Source organism: Castanea sativa, chromosome 5, assembly GCF_040712315.1.
Source record: "Castanea sativa cultivar Marrone di Chiusa Pesio chromosome 5, ASM4071231v1".
Classification (NCBI taxonomy): Eukaryota; Viridiplantae; Streptophyta; class Magnoliopsida; order Fagales; family Fagaceae; genus Castanea; species Castanea sativa.
In genome coordinates, this window is record NC_134017.1 from 9,585,690 (window position 1) to 9,608,835 (window position 23,146).

The 23,146-nt window shown below is 33.7% G+C and overlaps 2 protein-coding genes and 1 pseudogene across 2 annotated transcripts; 2 read left to right on the plus strand and 1 right to left on the minus strand.

Annotated features, from left to right (window-relative positions):
* The first annotated feature begins 240 nt into the window (after positions 1–240).
* On the plus strand, positions 241–3,117 carry LOC142636058 (putative receptor-like protein kinase At5g24010). The gene has a single exon (XM_075810128.1). It carries the CDS (start codon positions 363–365, stop codon positions 2,868–2,870), a length of 2,508 nt encoding a protein of 835 aa, XP_075666243.1. The 5' UTR covers positions 241–362; the 3' UTR covers positions 2,871–3,117.
* Positions 3,118–8,210: 5,093 nt separating this feature from the next.
* LOC142636060 (putative receptor-like protein kinase At5g24010) lies at positions 8,211–14,832 on the plus strand. Its single transcript, XM_075810129.1, has 3 exons — positions 8,211–10,841; positions 13,310–13,570; positions 14,172–14,832. The coding sequence occupies exon 1, from the start codon at positions 8,280–8,282 to the stop codon at positions 10,773–10,775; it is 2,496 nt and encodes an 831-aa protein (XP_075666244.1). The 5' UTR covers positions 8,211–8,279; the 3' UTR covers positions 10,776–10,841; positions 13,310–13,570; positions 14,172–14,832.
* Positions 14,833–21,333: 6,501 nt separating this feature from the next.
* Positions 21,334–22,031, minus strand: LOC142634696 (mitogen-activated protein kinase kinase kinase 20-like; annotated as a pseudogene).
* Positions 22,032–23,146: the final 1,115 nt, after the last annotated feature.

A 23,146-nucleotide genomic window follows, 5' to 3' on the forward strand; every position in this document is an offset into this window, starting at 1 on the left:
TTTTGGGTTTGTAAATCGAGTCATAGAAACTCGATTTTCAGGTGGTTCCACGTGGAAAAAAATGCCACATCAGACATTAAAAATCGACTTTCAAAAATTCGATTTTTGACCCAAAATCGAGCCTCTCGAACTCGAGATGCTAGTAAAAAATATAGTTTGTAAACCGTAACAACTAACTATATAGTTAGAAAATTATGCCTATTTTACTATTTTCTCCTGTTCGAGAAGACTCATGTCTTTCACCTAAAAGATAACTGTGAAAGGTTTCTATGTTCATCGAACTTCAAGCTACATAACTCTCTTATCAGCATTTCTCAGACTAAAAATAAGCCAAAGTTCTGCTTTTTATATCTCCATTTTTCATGGAAAAGCTTCAGTTCCATAAAATCCATCTCCCTCCTTTTGCTGCTTTTCTTTTTCTGCTTCAGTTTCTCTCTGTGGCTTACTCTCTCACAGATAATAACTTCTTCATCAACTGTGGCTCAGCTACCAACGCCAACACAGACATCCGGAATTTCGTTGGGGACTTGAATTCCAGTGACCCGATCTCCTCTTCCTTTTCTTTCACAGGGCACAGCAGTCCCGTCGCAAACGGCAACCAGTCTTCAGGTACATCATCAACTCTTTATCAGACAGCAAGAATTTTCAGAACCAACTCTTCCTACGAGTTTGATATCCCAAATAATGACATCTATTTTGTACGCCTTCATTTCTCTGCTTTCTCAACCCCGACTGACCTCTCCGCGGCTCTTTTTGATGTATGGACTTCTGGGTCCTCACTGTTGCTTAATTTCACTGGCAAAAACAGTACCAACTCTCCTATAATAAAGGAATTCTTCCTTCCCATCTCTCCCGGAAAATTCAATGTGTATTTTTTGCCTCGAGGATCGTCTTTTGCGTTTATAAATGCAATAGAAGTCTTCCCTGCCAATGATAGTTACATACCTGATGAAGCAAACCAAATTAGTTCTGTAGGAAGTAAAAATACTTACAGGGGTTTGAGATCTTGGACATTACAGACCATTTACAGGATCAATGTTGGAGGCCCTAAAATCACACCAGAGAACGATACACTCTGGCGAAACTGGGACCCAGACGATGGATCTTACGAAAATGCAGGAAGTGCAACCAGCGTATCCCCGACTTCGTATTCCAGTATGCCTAATTACGGGGGAAATGTCAATGAAAGCATCAGTGCATCTACGGCCCCAACTCTCGTCTACCAGACTGCGAAAGTAGCAAAACCGATGAATACCAGTGGCAATTTCAACTTAACCTGGTCTTTTAAAGTTGATAAGAGTGTTAGCCACCTTGTTCGAGTTCACTTCTGTGATATTATCAGTGAATCAGCTAACACTCTAAATTTCAGTCTACATATTTATAATAATTTCAGTATGTTGATCAATCCTTATGAGTATGGTTACCAGTTAGCTGTTCCGTTTTACATCGATTTTGTGGTTTATTCTGATGATTCTGGACATTTGAATATCGGTATAGGCCCTTGGGCAGGTACCATTTTAAACAGTGCCTTTCTGAATGGGCTGGAAATAATGAAGATACTGGGGAATTCAGGCATTACATTGAGCTTGCAAGAGCACGAGAAAAAAAATGTTTTTATTATAGTTGGTTCAATTCTTGGAGGCTTAGGCTTAATTTGCATTTTGGTAGCTGTGTTCTTTTTGGTTTTCAGATGCAGGAAGCCGAAGTCTATTGAAACTTCAGACTGGTCGCCACTAACTGGAGGAGGGAGTTCTCACAGCAGGATGACTGAGGGAACCATCCCTAATATGAATCTCGGATTAAAGATACCATTTTCTGAAATTCAATTGGCAACGAAAAACTTTGACACGAAGTTGCGGATTGGTAAGGGTGGCTTTGGGATCGTCTATAAGGGAACTCTCAAGAATGGCACAAAAATTGCTGTGAAACGTAGTGATCCAGGGTCTGGCCAAGGCCTTCCAGAATTCCAAACAGAGATCATGGTTCTGTCCAAAATTCGCCACCGCCATCTTGTATCCTTGATTGGGTATTGTGATGAGAGGTCTGAGATGATACTTGTCTATGAATTCATGGCCAATGGGACTTTAAGGGATCATCTATATGCTTCGGATAAGCCACCTTTGTCTTGGAAACAAAGGCTTGAAATTTGCAATGGTGCAGCCAGGGGTCTTCACTACCTCCACAAAGGGTCAGCTGGGGGAATCATACACCGTGATGTTAAGCCCACTAACATCCTGCTTGATAAGAATAATGTTGCTAAAGTTGCCGATTTTGGTCTTTCAAAATCGGGTCCTCTTGATGATACCCATGTCAGCACAACTGTCAAAGGCACAATTGGTTATCTTGATCCCGAGTATTTTAAGTCCCAACAGTTGACAGAAAAATCTGATGTCTACTCATTTGGCGTAGTTCTTCTTGAGGTGCTATGTGCAAGGCCGGCAATAGATAGCACGCTTCCAAGAGAGCAGGCGAATTTGGCAGAATGGGCAATGCTTTGCAAGAATAAAGGGTTGCTAGAAGATATTATTGATCCTATACTCAAGGATCAGATTGATCCTAACTCCCTAAGAAAATTTATTGAGACAACAGAGAAATGTTTGCAAGAATGCGGCACTGATCGCCCTACCATGGGTGACATATTGTGGGACTTGGAATATGCATTACAGCTTCAACAAACAGCAATGCCAAGAGAGCCACATGAAGACAGCACAGTTGGTGGTTCTGCAGCATTGGCAATGCCCAATGTTTGGAGGTTTCCTTCAATTAGTATGTCTATTGAGAGAGATGATATGCCTGCTATAATGGATGATGGCTCCTACACTAGAGATAGTGAAGTTTTTTCCCAGTTGAAAGCTGATGGTAGCAGATAATGTTATTTGGTTTTCAAGATCTAGTGACGCAGCTGAAGTTTCTTTATCCTCTACAAACTATGATAAATACACCTTTGTGAACTTCATTTTGTATTTTGGGTCGCATTAGCACTTCTTCTAATTGTAAACCAGCAGTATAATGGTAGATTAGTTACATATTCTTGTCTGCATCTGTTTACCGCTTTTATATGCTTGCAAGTCTGTTCTTGGTGTTTGAATAAAATTTGTTTCATCAGAGGAAAAAAAATATTTACCAATGCTGATTGCCATTGGTTAATAGAGGGAAAATGCGCTTGAAAAGATCCTTATAGAGCTTGATGGGTTTGCTGGGTGCAAAGGTTTTATATTTCTGGTCTCTAAGAATTGTATCCGTTACACCCTGCTATTCTATGATAAGGTTGATTTGATCATAGGATTAGAGTTCGCCTTCCAAATGCCGAAGGGAGAGTAAATATTTCAAAAATTTAGGCCAACCAAGTGAAGATGTTTACATTTCTTGAGTGTCCACTCTTGGACAGAACTTGATTGGAGAGTAAGGTTGGCCCAGCTTCTTCAAGAGGCTGTTCTAAAGGGTAAGGCCTAGTCTTTAGGCATTTCTCAAGGTCTTTTACTTCAAGTGAAAATAATGTGATAGGAGCATAGTTACAAATTCCTTTCAGTTCTGCTCGGAATGGCCATAATTTTTCATTTCAATTAATCAACTGATATGAATCACCTTTCTACTCTATTTATTTATTTTTAGAGTGAGAAATAAAATTATTTAAATAGAATAGAGAAATGAAATTTTCTAGCTGATGCATGTGTCTATTTGTCAAAATAACAAAAATGGAGTTTTTAGAGTTAGTTTGGCTAAAATGCTAAAGAGGCTGATGTAAATGCTTTAGATTAAACTGAGTAGTTTACTTAATGTACTTTAGTAATTTATGGGTCTGCCGATTTTCATTAGAAAAAAAAAAAAAGAAAAAAACAAAGAAGTAAATCTGAGGCTGTAACTTCTTTTCAAGTTTACATTTTGTTTATATATTACTGTGTTGACTTAGTATTATTGTGCTGTTAAGTCATGGGTGATTTTTTTTTTTTTTTTTTTTTGCTTTGAGACAAAAAATTATATAATAGTATTGCGTATTTTATGTTAATGTATTTATATTTGGTTTTGAAATTTGCTTAATTATTTGGTTTATCTGCTCATCAAAAAATTGGTTGATCTCACTATACTTAGTAGCTTAAACCCTTTTTTATAGGTTAGTAGCTTAAACATGATTGTTCATACAATTTGTTTTTTCTTTATAAATTTACTAAATAATTAGTTTTAAAAATTCAATATTAATGTTTTAAAGTGTGATTAATTTATGGGAAAGACATTCACAACTTATGCACATTTTAAGGGGAAAAATGCTCAAAATTCAGAAGTTATGCTTCAATCCTGTGTCCCAAATGCTGTAGCTTTAGATATTGAACCCCCTGTAAAGGCTCAAAGATGTAAACTTTATCAAATAGACATTGTTTTTTTAGAATGTGATTCTAGACATTGTTTTATAGGACATCTTCATTGAGTTAAAACTAATTTATAAAATAAAAGTTTTTTTTTTTACTTACAAATTTTATTATATTAACTATTTAGTTTGGCCCCCTAGAAAAACTTCCTGGCTCTGCCAATGGACACAGCATTAGCAACATGCCAAGATTATCATCATTGCTGAAAAAGAAGGAATTGGAGAGGCATCATCTACTAACACACTAGTAAATGATCCAGATTGAGATGCAGATTCGGAAGCCATAAATGAGACTTAAGCAAAGCTCTTATACTATGTTCAAAACTAAAGCAAGAAAAGAAAAATGATAAAAAAAAAAATTTATACTGATCAATCCGAAAGAATTACATTAACCATTGTTGATACCTATTTTCGCGACACATTTTCTACAAGCCCGATTTAACCAAGCCTGACTTCATTGTAGGCTCAATTCATGTATTATATTATATTTTATTCTTTTAAGCATGGCCCAAGCCCATGTGACTTATGAAGGAAATTGGGGGTGGAAATATGGGTACAGAGGAACTTTCCCTCTCTTCCTCACAACCTCTCTCAATTTTCTCTTCTCGGTGACTGTGGGTCGAAACTTCAGACCTGTTGAACCACGTTCTACCCACATACTTGAAACTTTAGAGCAAAAACTCATTTAGCCAGTCAATAATCTCACGATTCCGAAACTTAGGGGTGAAAATATGAGTATAGGGAAACCATCTCTCTCTTCCTCACAACCTCTCTCAATTTCCTCTTCTCGGTGATTATAGGTTAAAGTTTCAAACCTGTTGAGCCACATTTTCCCCAGAGCTAAAACTTGAGAGTAAAAACTCATTGAGCCAGGAAACATTCTCACAATTCTGAACCTTAAGGGTGAAAATATGGGTATAGAGGAACCTTCCCTCTCTTTCTCACAACCTCTCTTGATTCCCTCTTCTCGGTAACTGTGAGTTGAAGTTTCAAATCTGTTATGTTTTTATGGTTTTTTTATTTTTTTGTACTTTTGTTATTAGCATTTTGATTCTCTCTTATCAAAGCACCAATAGCCATTTGTTCATTATACATTTGGAATTTTGGGCTTGATTCTCCACAATAAACACTTCTAAAAAACCCAAAGGGAGATTTGGGCTAATATCATATTTTTAGCCCTTGTTGCAAAACGTCCCCGACAACCATAAACCATATTTGTTTATATTAAAAAAAAAATAGAGCAAAACTCACCAAAACAAACTGACAATTAAGCCTAACTAACTAACTTAGGCCAAAATGGCCAAATATCACAATTTTCAGATATTTGTAGCAAAAAAACACTGTTTCGGAACTAAATAGAGAAATACCACATTTCTGGAACTCGAGTTTCAGAAACTCGAGTTCCAAATGGTACTCAAGTTTATGAAACTCGAGTTCCTCATTAGTTCTGCCACCGTAGTACTGCTGAGCTGAAATTTGTACAATTAAAAAAAATAATGTGGTACTCAAGCTTAGCAAACTCGAGTTCCATGCAACACAGTACTCAAGTATACCAGGCTCGAGTACCTATTACAAAAACTATTATGTTTATGTTTATTTCTATGGTACTCGAGCTTGGTAAGCCTGAGTACCTTGTTAGGAACTCGAGTTTATTAAACTCGAGTTCCTTATAACTTTTTTTTTTTGGGTAATCGACAAATAAACATAAACATAACAATAAGTAGCTTTTTTATGTTTTTATTTATTTAAATAGAAGAATTGTAAAATATAGAGATTTTAATTTCAAAATATGAATTAATTTCTACATTAATTAAAAGTGTTCATTGTTTTCTCATAAAAATTGTTCACTGTTTTTTGTATAAACTATTTCTAGCATTCTGCATAAAATTATTTTATGTTCAACATTATTTAAAATATTGTTCACTCTCTTTTCTACGTAAATTATTCTCTATTCACTATTTAAAAAATTGTTCACTGTTTTCTTATAAAACACCTAGTGAAATCATGTTTTCTAAATATAAACGCCAATCTAAATGCTTTTTCATATTTGAATTTCACAATAATCAAATCTATTTCAAATTCAAACAATTGGACTGCTAAAAAAAATTGCTAGAAACAAAGTCACAAAGTCCTCAAAGTTTCTTGGTATACTTAGAAACAAGTAATTAGATCAAGTCTTGTTGCACTTTGAGGGCATCCTGTTTTAGCAAGCTTTTCGAAGTCAATTTATACATAAAGAAGCCAATACCTTATCTCATCATCTCACAAATTTATAATTTTAGACTCACCGTATCAAGCCCCAAACCTAGAGTATGAGCTTGGCATATAACAACTACCACACATCAAAAAAGTTTTCACCTTACAAGTGTAAGGCTTTCTTATAAACTAGTAATTATCCTCAAAAGAATTACACATTAAATAAAATCCAAACCTCAATAATTCAATTGCCAAAAATCTGCAAAGTATCAATTGAAGCAAAAATCTAAATCTCATGTGCATAAATACTAAACAACAACAATATTCAATACTTTATCTCAAGACTCAATACCAAAAGTTTAATATTAATTATTCAAAACTCTTTAAGCTCTTCTTAGCAAAAACCCCCAACCTTGTTATTCTTCATAATTTGAAACTGAAAAGTGAGTTTGACAACTCAACAAGTAACTAAAATCTCAACTAGCCAGATCAAGCATATTATATAAATTAAATAAATTAATTGTACATAGTACAACTATCTCGTTTGTAAATAAATTAAGTGTACATAGTACAACCATCTCAAACATAAACATAAACATAATTTTTTTATTATTATTATTTTTTTATAATAGGTACTCGAGCCTGGTATACTCAAGGACTGTGTTGCATGGAACTCGAGTTTACCAAGCTCGAGTACCACATTATTTTTCTTAATTGTACAAGTTCCAGCTCAGTAGAGCCCTGGTGGCGAAAATGATGAGGAACTCGAGTTTCATAAACTCGAGTACCATTTGGTTTTAACTCGAGTTCCAGAAAAGTGGTATTTCCCTATTTAGTTCCGAAACAATGTTTTTTTGCTACAAATTTCTGAAAATTGTGGTATTTGGCCATTTTGGCCAACTAACTTAGTCGTTACACAGTAATATCTGCCTTATTATTAGTCTAACTAATCACCAAATCACAAGTGTTACACACTTAACAATCATGTACCATTTACGTGTCATTTCAATTTTTAATATAAACTCAGATACAAATTGGGTTTGGGAGTTGGTTTAATTTAATTGGCACCAATAATTTTTGGAATTGTTTCAATGTTCCTTTCCTTTTACTACCATGTTAGTGGCAGAAACCTGAGCAGTGGGTCCCATTTGGTGAGTGAAATTACAATAGTGCCATCATAATTCATTTTTCACAACTCAAAAACACCTAAAATATGTTTTCATTTTCAACAACTCATTGCTCATTTTATTGAGTTATGGATGATGAGAATTGAAAATGAAAACTTGGCCAAACATGGTTTTTAGGTATGAGGCCCATTGAAAATGAATAATGAGCTATGAAAACAGAATTATGAGTCATAGAAATTGGCTAAACCAAACAGTCCCTCAGCTTGCAAGTTGCAACCCAAAGAGGCCAAGGGGAGTAAACTGATTGGCTATTCTCATCCAAATGCAAAAGGAATTTTGTTGACTCTTTCTGACTGTTGAAAAGTTTCTTAAGATTTTGAAGCTGATATTTTTGTACTGATTCTATAAAATGAATAATTGGGTTGCACAGTTATTGAAATCAAAAGACTGTTAAAACATTCACTTATTGACTTAAAGTCTTACTCCTAAAAGATTTCAATGTTCATTGAACTTGAAACTAACATAACTCTCTTACCAGCATTTCTCAGACTAAAAATAAGCCAAAAGTTCTGCTTTTTATACCTCCATTTTTCATGGAAAAGCTTCAATTCCATAAAATCCATCTCCCTCATTTTGCTGCTCTTCTTTTTCTGCTTCAGTTTCTCTCTGTGGCTTACTCTCTCACAGATAATTTCTTCATCAACTGTGGCTCAGCTACCAACGCCAACACCGACATCCGGAATTTCGTTGGGGACTTGAATTCCATTGACTCGATCTCCTCTTCATTTTCTTTTACAGGGCACAGCAGCCCCGTCGCAAACAGCAGCCAGTCTTCAGGTACATCATCAACTCTTTATCAGACAGCAAGAATTTTCGGAAGCAACTCTTCCTACGAGTTTCATATCCCAAATAATGGCACCTATTTTGTACGCCTTCATTTCTCTGCTTTCTCAACCCCGACTGACCTCTCCGCGGCTCTTTTTGATGTATGGACTTCTGGGTCCTCACTGTTGCTTAATTTCACTGGCAAAAACAGTACCAACTCTCCTATAATAAAGGAATTCTTCCTTCCCATCTCTCCCGGAAAATTCAATGTGTATTTTTTGCCTCGAGGATCGTCTTTTGCGTTTATAAATGCAATAGAAGTCTTCCCTGCCAATGATAGTTACATACCTGATGAAGCAAACCAAATTAGTTCTGCAGGAAGTAAAAATACTTACAGGGGTTTGAGATCTTGGACATTACAGACCATTTACAGGATCAATGTTGGAGGCCCTAAAATCACACCAGAGAACGATACACTTTGGCGAAACTGGTTTCCAGACGATGGATATTTCGATAATTCCAGAAGTGCAACCAGTGTACCACCCCTCTCCGGTAAGCCTAATTACGGTGGAAATGTCAGGGAAAGCATCAGTGAATATACTGCCCCAACTCTCGTCTACCAGACTGCGAAAGCAGCAAAGCAGATGAATACCAGTGGCAATTTCAACTTAACCTGGTCTTTCAATGTTGATAAGAGTGCTAGACACCTTGTTCGAGTTCACTTCTGTGATATTATCAGTGTATCACCTAACACTCTAAATTTCAGTCTTCGTATTTATAATAATTTCAGTGTGTTGATCAATCCTTATGAGTATGGCCAGTCAACTATTCCTTTTTACATCGATTTTGTGGTTTATTCTGATGATTCTGGACATTTGAATATTGGTATAGGCCCTTCGGAAGATACCATGGTACACAGTGCCTTTCTGAATGGGCTGGAAATAATGAAGATAGTGGGGAATTCAGGCATTACATTGAGCTTGGAAGAGCACGAGAAAAAAAACGTTTTTCTTATAGTTGGTTCAATTCTTGGAGGGTTGGGCTTAATCTGCGTTATTGTAGTTCTGTTCTTTTTGGTTTTCAGATGCAAGAAGCTGAAGCCTATTGAAACTTCGGAGTGGTCACCACTACCTGGAGGAAGGAGTTCTCACAGCAGGATGACCGAGGGAACCATCCCTAATGTGAATCTCAAGTTGAAGATACCATTTGCTGAAATTCAATTCACGACGAAAAGCTTTGAAACCAAATTGCTAATTGGTAAGGGTGGCTTTGGGAATGTGTATAGAGGTACTCTCAGGAATGGCACAGAAGTTGCTGTGAAACGTAGTGAGCCAGGGTCAGGCCAAGGTCTTCCAGAATTCCAAACAGAGATCATGGTTCTGTCCAAAATTCGCCACCGTCATCTTGTTTCCTTGATTGGGTATTGTGATGAGAGGTCTGAGATGATACTTGTCTATGAATTCATGGCCAATGGGACTTTAAGGGATCGCCTATATGCTTCAGATAAGCCTCCCTTGTCTTGGAAGCAAAGGCTTGAAATTTGCATCGGTGCAGCGAAGGGTCTTCATTACCTTCACAAAGGATCAGCTGGGGGAATCATACACCGTGATGTTAAGCCCACTAACATCCTGCTTGATAAGAATAATGTTGCTAAAGTTGCCGATTTTGGTCTTTCAAAATCGGGTCCTCTTGATGATACCCATGTCAGCACAACTGTCAAAGGCACAATTGGTTATCTTGATCCCGAGTATTTTAAGTCCCAACAGTTGACAGAAAAATCTGATGTCTACTCATTTGGCGTAGTTCTTCTAGAGGTGCTATGTGCAAGGCCAGCAATAGATAGCACGCTTCCAAGAGAGCAGGCGAATTTGGCTGAATGGGCAATGCTTTGCAAGAATAAAGGGTTGCTAGAAGATATTATTGATCCTATACTCAAGGATCAGATTGATCCTAACTCCCTAAGAAAATTTATTGAGACAACAGAGAAATGTTTGCAAGAATGCGGCACTGATCGCCCTACCATGGGTGATATATTGTGGGACTTGGAATATGCATTACAGCTTCAACAAACAGCAATGCCAAGAGAGCCACATGAAGACAGCACAGTTGGTGGTTCTGCAGCATTGGCAATGCCCAATGTTTGGAGGTTTCCTTCAATTAGTATGTCTATTGAGAGAGATGATATGCCTGCTATAATGGATGATGGCTCCTACACTAGAGATAGTGAAGTTTTCTCCCAGTTGAAAGCTGATGGTAGCAGATAATGTTATTTAGTTTTCAAGATCTAGTGACGCAGCTGAAGTTTCTTTATCCTCTACAAACTATGATAAGTACACCTTTGTGAACTTAATTTTGTATTTTGGGTCGCATTAGCACTTCTTCTAATTGAAGCAGCATTATAATAGTAGATTAGTTACGTATTCTTGCCTGCGTCTGTTTACTGCTTTTATATGCTCGTAAGTCTGTTCTTGGTGTTTGAATAAAATTTGTTTCATCAGAGAAAAAAATATTCACCAATGCTGATTGCCATTGGTTAATAGAGGGAAAATGTGCTTGAAAAGCTCCTTATAGAGCTTGATGGGTTTGCTGGGAGCAAAGCCTTTATATTTCTGTTCTCTAAGAATTGTATCCGTTACACCCTGCTCTTCTATGATAAGGTTGATTTGATCATAGGATTAGAGTTCGCCTTCCAAATGCCAAAGGGAGAAATATTTCAAAATTTTAGGCCAACAAAGTGAAGATGTTTACATTTATTGAGTGTCCACTCTTGGACAGAACTTGATTGGAGAGTAAGGTTGGCCAGATTCTTCAAGACGCCGTTCTTAAGGGTAAGGCCTGTTACTTTAGGTTATTTTAGAGTTTTAGTGGGTGTTTGGGAGAGAAGTTTAAGTTATGTTGTTTGAGTGTTTTTCATATACGTGTGGATGAAAAAGTGTGTGGAAATATGTTTAGTCTTTAGGCATTTCTCAAGATCTTTTATTTCAAGTGAAAATAATATGATTGGAGCATAGTTACAAATTCCCCTCAGTTCTGCTCGGAATGGCCATAATTTTTCATTTCAATTAATTAACTAATATGAATCACCTTTCTACTCTATTTACTTATTTTTAGAGTGAGAAAAAAAATTATTTAAATAGAACATAGAAATAAATATTTCTAGTTGATGCATGTGCCTACTTATCAAAATGACAAAAATGGGGTTTTTAGAGTTAGTCTAGCTAAAATGCTGAAGAGGCTGGTGTAAATGCTTTAGATTAAACTAAGTAGTTTACTTAATGTACTTTAGTAATTTGTGGGTCTACCGATTTTCATTAGAAAAAAAAAAAACAAAAAAAATAAAAAACAAACCAAGAAGAAGTAAATGAGGCTGTAATTTCTTTACAAGTTCACATTTTGTTAATATACTACTGTGTTGTTGTTAAGTCATGGGTGATTTTTTTTTTCTTTGAGGAAAAAAGTATATAATAGTATTGCGTATTTTATGTTAATGTATTTATATTTGGTTTTGAGATTTGCTTAATTGTATGGTTTATCTGCTCATCAAAAAATTAATTGATCTCGTTATACTTAGCCGCTTAAACCCTTTTTTATAGGTTAGTAGCTTAAACTTGATTGTTCAAACAATTTTTTCTTTATAAATTTACTAAATAATTAGTGTGGGGACGTGAATCCCCCCGTATAAGTTAGATGGGCGATTAAGGTAATTTCCATGGACGCACCTCGGACCTCGAGGATGAGCACTAGTTATGTGAGACGCATAATGTTAGAACATCAAAGGAGAGAGAAAGTAGGCTTGGCATGAAACATAAAAAGGATGAAGAAAGAAGGGTGTAGAAGACATCCCCTCCGCATTAAACGCAAGACAACCACTCCTCTAGCCACATTAATGAGGAAATGATCGTGAATAGTGGTGGCACAGCTAACGATGCAGGAAAAGGCTCACTAATCTGTTCTGGATGGGACATGAGCTCTAAGAATGCAATCTCAGCCCTACAAGTGTAAGATTCAGATGAGTTGTTGCTGGATAAAAAATCCCATTTAAAACCGTAATGCTTCCAATTTGGGTTGGATCACAAACTAGATTGAACACAAAACAAGCTCCACATAACCCAACAAGTTGATTATTGAAGATGTGAAGTTCAAGAATTTTATAAACACTGGAAATTTTACCACAAAATGGGTATTCACACTACAATAATTGATAGATTAACATTGCCAAAATGTATATATTTTTTATTCTTTTGGATAAACATCGTAATAGATTACTTAAGATGTTCGAGGTCATTGTTGTTTGTAAGTTATAGTTGAATTAGAGTGGCACTGACAGAAAAGAAATATAAATTAGAATATGTGATTGCCAGCACTTACATCATTTTAAGTGGTCATAGGAAGTAATAAATGAGAGAAGCATACTGCTTGTGTATATGATCTGTGTGATATTGGGCTAGTGCTAGTGTTCACAGACATTTTTGTGGGACACTGTCCTATTTTGGAATTTTGTTGATAAATCTCATGTGCATGATTTATACCGCTCTCTGCATCTCAACCTGCACTGGAAAATATATCCTCAAGTTTTAAATGAGCCCTTATTATTCCTTAATTTTTGGTTTGGTTCTCCATTCTATAGGACATCAAATAGTTCTGCTTACAGTCACTGTGGATGTCCTTGTACATTATAAAATATTTACAATGTTATACTAATATATTGGCTCTCAAGCTATCAATTCTTTCTATTTTTTATTTTTTATTTTGGGGGCGTGGGGTCTGCATATTGCTGTTGACTCTGCCTCTCCTGCAGATCATGCTCATGTAACTGGTCAGATGCCTGTGAATTGACTATTTTCTTCTGGACGTAAAGAGGACTTGCTGATGACTGTGCAGAAGTGCTGGTTGTTTCTGCCTCTGTTATTGACTGTGCTGTTAAGCCTTTAGCAAGTTCAGCTGCTAAGTGGGCAAAGAGGCACTTTTTATAGGATGTATTCTGATTGAAGCTACTGTTGATAATGTGCAGTTGCATTTCAGTCAGTGTGGCTATCTTTTGGATGTGTATCTTCCCAAGGTAAATGTAGCTGATTTTTGTCTAGATTAATTGAGAATGTGTGGAGGGTTTGCTGATGAAAATATTACTGCACCGTATTTCTTGACAACTCTTTTCTAGATGCTTCAACCATGGCTATGAAGCATGTGAAAAGATGTGTTGTTAAACCAGCTTGTGTTTGTTTAAGGTTTTATAATGGGCTTGCTTGCAGAGGACACTTTTACCACCTTATCTATATAAGCATAAATTCAATATTGCACAACAATAGTAATGGCTGAAATCAAGATGTTGAGATATGACTACAAGAGGGAAAATGAACACATGATGATCACATGATGAACACTTAGAGGTAACACCAATTGGAAAACAGATAAGATGTTCTGCCAAATTCCTCCTGGGATGAGAATTGAAAATTAGTGATTGCTTAGAGACTTTTCTTGGTACTAATTGTCATTGATTGCATGTTTTTTTCATGTTGCTAACTTGCTATTTGCACATCATGGAAACTCATTTTGTACTGTAATTGCATGTTCTGTGTTATATTTTAGTATTTATCAGATCCTTCTTGGGTTTTGCCCATATGTTATTGGTATAACTAATATCACAATGCATTTTGCTTCAGGATGAAAGAAAAATGTGTCATAGGGGGTTCGGTTTTGTGACATTGTCGGATGAATTTTCAGCTGAGTACACTTCTCAGAAAGTACATAGGATATTTGGGCAGATGTGTGTTAGTAGATGTTATCACGTATATGATAGATAGGTGCTTGGGCCCAATAGACACTCATGTGGGTAGCCGAGTATCAAAGGAAACAGCATCAGGGGTTTCTTATGCAGAGTGGTTTGGTGTGCTTCTGTCTATGACATGATTCACATATGGTCTCAGAGAAACTCAAGAATTCATGGAGAGGTCAAAACAGGGGAAATCAAAGTGAAGAGATGAGAAAGGATATCAAGTTTTGGATGATGTTCAAAGGAAGTAGCTGCAACTCTAGCCTAACCTATACAGAGTCATCTGTTCTAACTGGAGTGTACCACATTAAATCATTCATGACTTCTGCTTAAAAGCTTGCTAGTAGTTGGGGTTTGTGGTTGGTTTGTTTTTAAAACAAGATGTTGGGTAAGATTAGCACCAATCTGATGCTGTAGTTTAGTCCGAAGACTCGTATCTTTGTTTAGAATTGGGTTGGGATGATGTAACACTGTTTTCAGATGGAGATAATCTTTTAATTTTTAGTTCAGATGACCTTGTTGTAGTGGACTAGCTGAAGTCTCTTTCCGGTGTTTCTGTTTGTATTGGCTTGTTTCATAACATATATAATTTATTACTTATTAGTATGTTTGATTATTGCATTTGTCATGTCTTCCCACCTTAGCACCTTTGTATTTCATCTTAGTATTTTATTGATGGAAAATGCTAAAGTTACACTTAGTTGTTTAGCATTTTCATTATACATAATTTTTCAAGTCGTTTATCTTTTCATTATTGCTAAATCATGATTTAGCATTTTTCTTTTCAAATCTTTAATAAAGCCTCAAAAGTGCTAGACCAATTGAAACCATAAAATGTATGAAAAAAAATGTTGAAAATGTGTTAGATTATCAATGATGATTCATTTCCCCTAATAGTTTGAGACTTCAACTTTTGTAAACCAATCTTACATGATAGTATATTGTCGATATTAGTCACCTAAAATTGAAAATTAAATTACAAACTTTATATTTAACTATGGATGAACTTGTATCCAAGATAAAGACAAATACAACTTTGGATCAATTGGACTATCTTCTATAGAACAAAACTTTTATTAATAAGATAGATGGCCAAAATGACAGATTTTACATCCCTTTAACATTGCTTCCTTTATTCATATATAATCTCATAGAAGGAAAACCACACAATTTAACTATTTAAGAATTTTATCGATTAGAGCTTGGGAATCTAAAGCATAGGCCCAAAAGTACCTTAAATAAGTCCCAAGATCATCTGGGTATGTCACATTCCTTAACAGCTTAAAACACTGAAAGTGAAAAACTAAGGCTGCTTGCACATCACTTCTAGCCTCTTGGTAATTTTTCGATCCCAAGTCCGAAGACGCATTGGCTAACTTTTGATGTATATCTTGGTACCTACTAGCACAATATCCATATGTTGCTCTAGTACTCTGATTTGGGTCTGTAGCATTTAAGTTGTCAAATATTTGTTTCAAGTTTTGAGCTTGTGTTGAAGCACAGGCATCGATCAATATCTTTGCGAGTCCCGTTAAATCTGCAGTAGCACTTCCAGGATTAAAGAAAAAACATTTGTTGCAATCGTTAGGTTGTGGGGTCCTAAAACATATGTCACTGTAACTATTTGTTGAAATTCCATTAACCAGGTTCTGCTTTGTTGCTAAAGCAATAATGATGAAGGACATCAACATTGAAATTGTTTGGAACAAAGACATATACGTAGATACAATAAACCTGCACAAAGAAAAATAAAATAAACTTGTATTAATAGAAAAGGATATTTAATTAAACATGCTCTTCCGTGTGTTTCGTTGAGTATAAACACATACGCCTGGTTAATCTCAATCTTTTATAACGTTAGTATTAGATTTTTCCTAAAACATAATGTTTAATCTCAATCATTTATCTTTATTTCAAAATCTTCCTTATATTTTAAAATGCATCAAAAGACATTTCTTACCGTTATTACCAAGTGAAAATTTCCAAAGTATAAGAATAATCTTGAAACATATATTAAAGTTTAAGAACCAAATATACAAATTAACCAAAAAGAAAAATAAAAGATTGAAACCCTTATGAGGAGAGCTAAACCTTTGGTTTCGACAGACTTCAATTTTTGGTTGACTACGTATGTGGTGAGTTTGTACTTTGTAGGCCTTTTATAGAGCTATCACCCAATGGTAAAAAGTTTTCCTCAAATAATTTTTTTTTTAAAAACCTATGGTAAAAACTAAAAAACACATAGACATTGTGGATTTGATATGGACTTTTGGATATGAAATATTAAATTTATAATTGTAATTATTAATGGGTATTATTAACTTATCAAAAAAATGACTAGGTATTTATGAAGACTATATTTTTATATGAAAGTATTAAATATACAATTATGAATTAAATTTATAATTATGGTAATTATTAATGGGTATTATTAACTTATCAAAAAAAAAAAGTGAATCGGTGTTTATGAAGACTGTCTTTTATGTGAAAATATTAAATAAAAAATTATGATAATAATTTATATATATTTATTAGAATGGGTTTGTAAATGAAATTAGGTAAATTGCAATTACACCCCTAAAGTTTGGGGGTGATTGGACTTTACACTCTCAAGTTTCAAAATTTGGATTTTACCTCCTATCTTTTATGAGTGTTTGGATTTTAGTTCCTAAAGTTTTGGGGTGTTTGAATTTTAAATCCTAAAGTTTCAAAATTTGAGGGTATAAAATCCAAACAACCCAAAACTTTTGAGTATAAAATCCAAGTTCTGAAACGTCAGGGTATAAAATTCAAACACCCCAAACATCAGTGTGTAAATATCAAATTCAATAAAAAAAAATTAGAATATTAACATGTAAAATTGTGAGTACCCCCAAAGCTTATGTGACAAAATTCAAAATTCTTTAATTTTATGTTCTTCTTTTTATCGATCTTTCCTTCAAAATTTTATTTATATTCTATAATGTATCAAGATTCTTATCCTCGTTACTAAAGTGAAAAGTTTTAAAGTATATATAAGAATGATTTTGACCAGGTATTTAATTCTTTCATATAAAAATATAGTCTTCATAAATTCCTAGTCATTTTTTTGAAAAGTTAATAATACCCATTAATAATTACAATTATAAATATTAAATTATTTTTTGGATATGAAATATTAAATTTATAATTGTAATTATTAATGGGTATTATTAACTTATCATAAAAATGACTAGGTATTTATGAAGACTATATTTGTATATGAAAGTATTAAATATACAATTATGAATTAAATATATAATTATGGTAACTAGTAATGCGTATTATTAACTTATCAAAAAAAAAAGTGAATCGTGTTTATGAAGACTGTCTTTTTAAATGAAAGTATTAAATAAAAAATTATGATAATGATTGATATATATTTATTAGAATGGGTTTGTAAATGAACTTAGATAAATTGAGAATTACACCCCTAAAGTTTGGGAGTGATTGGACTTTACACTCTCAAATTTTAAAATTTGGATTTTACCCCCAATATTATAGGAGTATTTGGATTTTACCCTCTAAAATTTTGGAGTGTTTGGACTTTAAATCCTAAAGTTTCAAAATTTAAGGATGTAAAATCCAAACAAACCTAAACTTTAGAATGTAAAATACAAGTTCTGAAACGTTAGGGTGTCAAATTCAAACACCCCAAACATCAGTGTGTAAAATCCAAATTCAATTAAAAAAAATATATTAGAATATTAACATGTAAAATTGTGAGTACCCCCAAAGCTTATGTGACAAAATTCAAAATTCTTAAATTTTATGTAGTTCTTCTTTTTATCGATTTTTCCTTCAAAATATTATTTATATTCTATAATGTATCAAGATTCTTACCCTCATTACTAAAGTGAAAAGTTTTAAAGTATATATAAAATTGATTTTGACTAGGTATTTAACACATTCATATAAAAATATAGTCTTCATAAATACCTAGTCATTTTTTTGATAAGTTAATAATACTCACTAATAATTACAATTATAAATATTAAAATTTTTTTGGATATGAACTATTAAATTTATAATTGTAATTATTAATGGGTATTATTAACTTATCAAAAAAATGACTTGGTATTTATGAAGACTATATTTTTATATGAAAGTATTAAATATAAAATTATGAGGTAAATTTATAATTATGGTAATTATTAACGGGTATTATTAACTTATCAAAAAAAAAAAGTGAATCAGTGTTTATGAAGACTGTCTTTTTAGATGAAAGTATTAAATAAAAAATTATGATAATGATTGATATATAATTATTAGAATGGGTTTGTAAATGAAATTAGATAAATTGCGAATTACACCCCTAAAGTTTGGGAGTGATTGGACTTTACACTCTCAAATTTTAAAATTTGGATTTTTTTACCCCTATATTTTAGGAGTATTTGGATTTTAGTCTCTAAAGTTTTGGAGTGTTTGGATTTTAAATCCTAAAGTTTCAAAATTTGAGGGTGTAAAATCCAAACAACCCTAAACTTTAGAGTGTAAAATACAAGTTCTGAAACGTCAGGATGTCAAATTCAAACACCCCAAACATCAGTGTGTAAATATCAAATTCAATAAAAAAAAATAGAATATTAACATGTAAAATTGTGAGTACCCCCAAAGCTTATGTGACAAAATTCAAAATTCTTTAATTTTAAGTTCTTCTTTTTATTGATCTTTCTTTCAAAATTTTATTTATATTCTATAATGTATCAAGATTCTTACCCGACTAGGTATTTAATACTTTCATATAAAAACATAGTCTTCATAAATACGTAGTCATTTTTTTGATAAGTTAATAATACCCATTAATAATTACAATTAGAAATATTAAATTTTTTTTGGATATGAAATATTAAATTTATAATTGTAATTATTAATGGGTATTATTAACTTATCAAAAAAATGACTAGGTATTTATGAAGACTATATTTTTATATGAAAGTATTAAATATACAATTGTGAATTATATTTATAATTATGGTAATTATTAATGGGTATTATTAACTTATCAAAAAAAAAAGTGAATCGGTGTTTATGAAGACTATCTTTTTATGTGAAAGTATTAAATAAAAAATTATGATAATAATTTATATATATTTATAAGATTGGGTTTTTAAATAAAATTAGGTAATTTGCAAATTACACCCCTAAAGTTTGGAGGTGATTGGACTTTACACTCTCAAATTTCAAAATTTAGATTTTACGCCCTATATTTTAGGAGTGTTTGGATTTTAGTCCCTAAAGTTTTGTGGTATTTGGATTTTAAATCCTAAAGTTTCAAAATTTAAGGGTGTAAAATCCAAACAACCCAAAGCTTTCAAGTGTAAAATCCAAGTTCTGAAATGTCATGGTGTAAAATTCAAACACCCCAAACTTCAGTGTGTAAAATCCAAATTCAATAAATAAATAAATAAATTAGAATATTAACATGTAAAATTGTGAGTATTCCCAAAGCTTACGTGACAAAATTCAAAATTCTTTAATTTTATGTAGTTCTTTTTATTGATCTTTCTTTCAACATTTTATTTATATTCTATAATGTATCAAGATTCTTACCCTCGTTGCTAAAGTGAAAAGTTTTAAAGTATATATAAGAAACTATGCAAAAAGGAAATTATTTTCAAACTAAGGTGATGGTCCATTTTAGTCTATTTGGTCCGTTTTGATCCATTTCAATCCACTCTGTCCTTTTCAGTCTATTCAATCCATATTAGTTCATTTTGGTTCATTCAATCCACATCGGTCCATCTTTGGTCCATTCAATCCACATCGGTCTAATTTTGTCCATTTTCAGTATACTTTGGTTCATTTTGATCTACACGGTCCATCTTTAGCCCATCCAGTCCACATTGGTCCATCAATCCATTTCAGTCTGCTTTGAATCTGATCTAGCAAATTAGGTGTCATTAATAAATGGATTAATACCACCGCACACCCTTGGTGCAATGGTCACTCCACAAGTATAAATGCTTGTGGGGTGTGGGGGATAAGGGTCAGGATTCAAGTCTCCAAGAGAGAGCTTCACACACATATACACTTAGATTAAGTTAGAGTAGAAATTCTATCTTGTATCAAAAAATAAATAAAATAAATGGATTAATGCTTTTGGATTCATAATCTTTTGGATAGTGGAGAAATGTTAGTTAATTATAGTGTGTATGTATTATCATATTAATGCAAAATTCCTACGCATCACGCAGGTTAGCAACTAGTATCTATAAATATGAAATACTAAACTCTCAGCCGTTTATTTCAATTATAAATTTACCCAAATTATTTTTGTGATTTAGTTCTTCTTAATTATGAAGATGTCAAAATTCTTACACTCATTACTAAGTGAGAAATTTTAAAGTATATATAAGAATGATCATAAAATACATGTTAAAGTTCAAGGACTGAATATGCAACTTAACCAAAAAGTTAATAAAAAAACAAATGAAACCCTATTATATAGAAAAGAATTTATGAGTCTGAAGGCCTTATAGCTCAACTTTCACCTTGTGCTGTTTTGACAAAAATGTCAAAGGTTAAAATCCCCAAACTCCAACTATCAATTGTAATAAAAATATAAATAAACAAAATTTCAAAAAAAAAATAAAGAAAGAGGAAGAAGGTCAATAAAGAGCTCATTGTAAGGTAAAATTAGGGGGTAATTACACTAAACCTACCTGTGGTTTGGCCTGAAATCACTTTACCTACTCGTGGTTTAAAAAGTGTCACTTTACCCACCTAAAGTATGTTCCGTTTGTTTTCCTTAACTCACCTCTGTTAAAATTAAGGGTAAATATGTATTTTTGCTCAAATTTTATATCTCTCTCCTCCCAAAACAAAAAATAGCACCAAAATGCAAGAGAGAGAAGATCAAAAAGTGGTATTTGTCTCTCTCTCCATTCACACAAATCTTGAACATGAAGAACATACCAAAAAAAAAAAAAAAAACCCAGATCAACCTACACAAGATCACTGACTTAATGGCTCAAATTGTCCAGTTTCTATGGAAGAATAATGCACCTTTCACAGTTAACATTTACCCTTTCCTAAGTCTTTATGGCAATGACAAGTAAACCCATTTTGATATCATCATCAAGCAGCAAGCTCAAATCGCCAGAAGAACAACTAAACTCATAACCTTTTGAGAAACAAAAACCTCATAATCAGCCTCATCAGTCCCAGAAACATAGGTAACAGCCAATAGTTCTTCATCACCAAGTTCGTTAAGAAACGGGTGATCCATCAACATCTCAACAATAAACCTATACATATATTTCTTCACAAGGCACGCTTTCAGAAAAGCTTTGGCTTGACTTGAAATCCCAGTTGGAATTTCAGGCAATTCGCGCTCATCATCAATAAGATTGAACAAATCCCATTTGTTAAACTCTTTTTCCCTATCCCAAGGAGATTTCCCAATCAACATCTCACAAACAACGCAACCCAAAGCCCATATATTAGAGGGAGGCTCTTACACTCACTCAATCAAACACTCAGGTGCCATATACAAAGCAGTGCCTCTCAAGTCCATCCTCATCTTCTTTCTCTACCATGACCTCTTGGCCAACCCAAGATCAGCAATCTTGGCCACAAAATGAGCAGCAGCAGTAGTACTAGCACTCACATTCACAAGCAAAAAATTCTTAAGCTTGATATCACAGTGTACATACCCACATCCATGAATATGATTAAGCCCTTTTAGAATACACTTGTTTGGTCTTATAGATGAGGATGCAAAGAGCATTGCTTCGGGAAATTTTGAACGTCATTGAGGAATTTATAATTATGATGGGCAACCAAAATATGCGATAGATGTTTCTGGTCAGGGTCAAAATAAATTTCTTGTGCCTACACAAAATATGGAATATCTTCCCAACAAATGGTGTGTGATCAATCCAAATGCCAAAGATCTGAGCAAACTAGCAGATAACATAAATTTTGCTTGCACCTGCGCAGATTACGCCACACTTGGATATGGGTCCTCTTGTAATAATTTGGATGCTAATGGGAATGCTTCGTATGCATTTAATATGTATTTCCAGATACAGAATTAGGATACAATGGCTTGTAATTTTCAAGGGTTGGCCCAAGTGACAATTTTTTTGGGTATGTTCTTCATGATCTAGGTTTTATTTTTTTTGGTATATTCTTCATGTTCAAAATTTGTGTGAATGGAGAAAGAGACAAATACCACTTTTTTTATCTTGTTTCTCTTGCATTTTTGTGCTATTTTATTTTTTGGAGGAGAGTTGAGCAAAAATACCTATTTACTCTTGATTTTAACAGAAGTGGGTTACGAAAAACAAACGGAACATACTTCAGATAGGTAAAGTGACACTTTTTAAACCACGGGTAAGTAAGTGATTTTGGGCCAAACCACAAGTGCATTTATTGTAATTACCCTGTAAAATTAGAGAGGTCAAAGTCTTATACCTTTTTCTTTTTTTAGAATTGTCAAAATTTTATGTTTCAATGACCAATCGCGCTCATTTTTTAAAATTTTAGGACAAAAATACTCATTTAAAAATTTCACTTCTATAGTTTGCTTGTGTATGTGTTTACAGAGGAATGACGTGATATTTGTTTTGATGATATGACATCTTATTTTTAAATTTTAATTAAAAAATTACACACATGTAATCCTAGACACGAACCCATTTCTTTTCCCCAATTCAAACCAAGGCCCGGAATACCTTCATAGTTCCCCCACGCGCGCGCAGAGAAAGAGAGAGAGAGAGAGAGAGCACGTACTTTCCCAAAATCGATAAACCCTATAAAATTGGAGACCCTTTTAAGTTTATTCCTTATTTGCTTTCCATATTAATAGCTTCAAGTCTTGTATATTTGTAATTATATGGT

Excerpts from the sequence above, each read along its gene's own strand:
- LOC142636060 (XM_075810129.1), top strand. The coding sequence starts at position 8,280 with ATGGAAAAGCTTCAATTCCATAAAATCCATCTCCCTCATTTTGCTGCT.
- LOC142636058 (XM_075810128.1), top strand. The coding sequence starts at position 363 with ATGGAAAAGCTTCAGTTCCATAAAATCCATCTCCCTCCTTTTGCTGCT.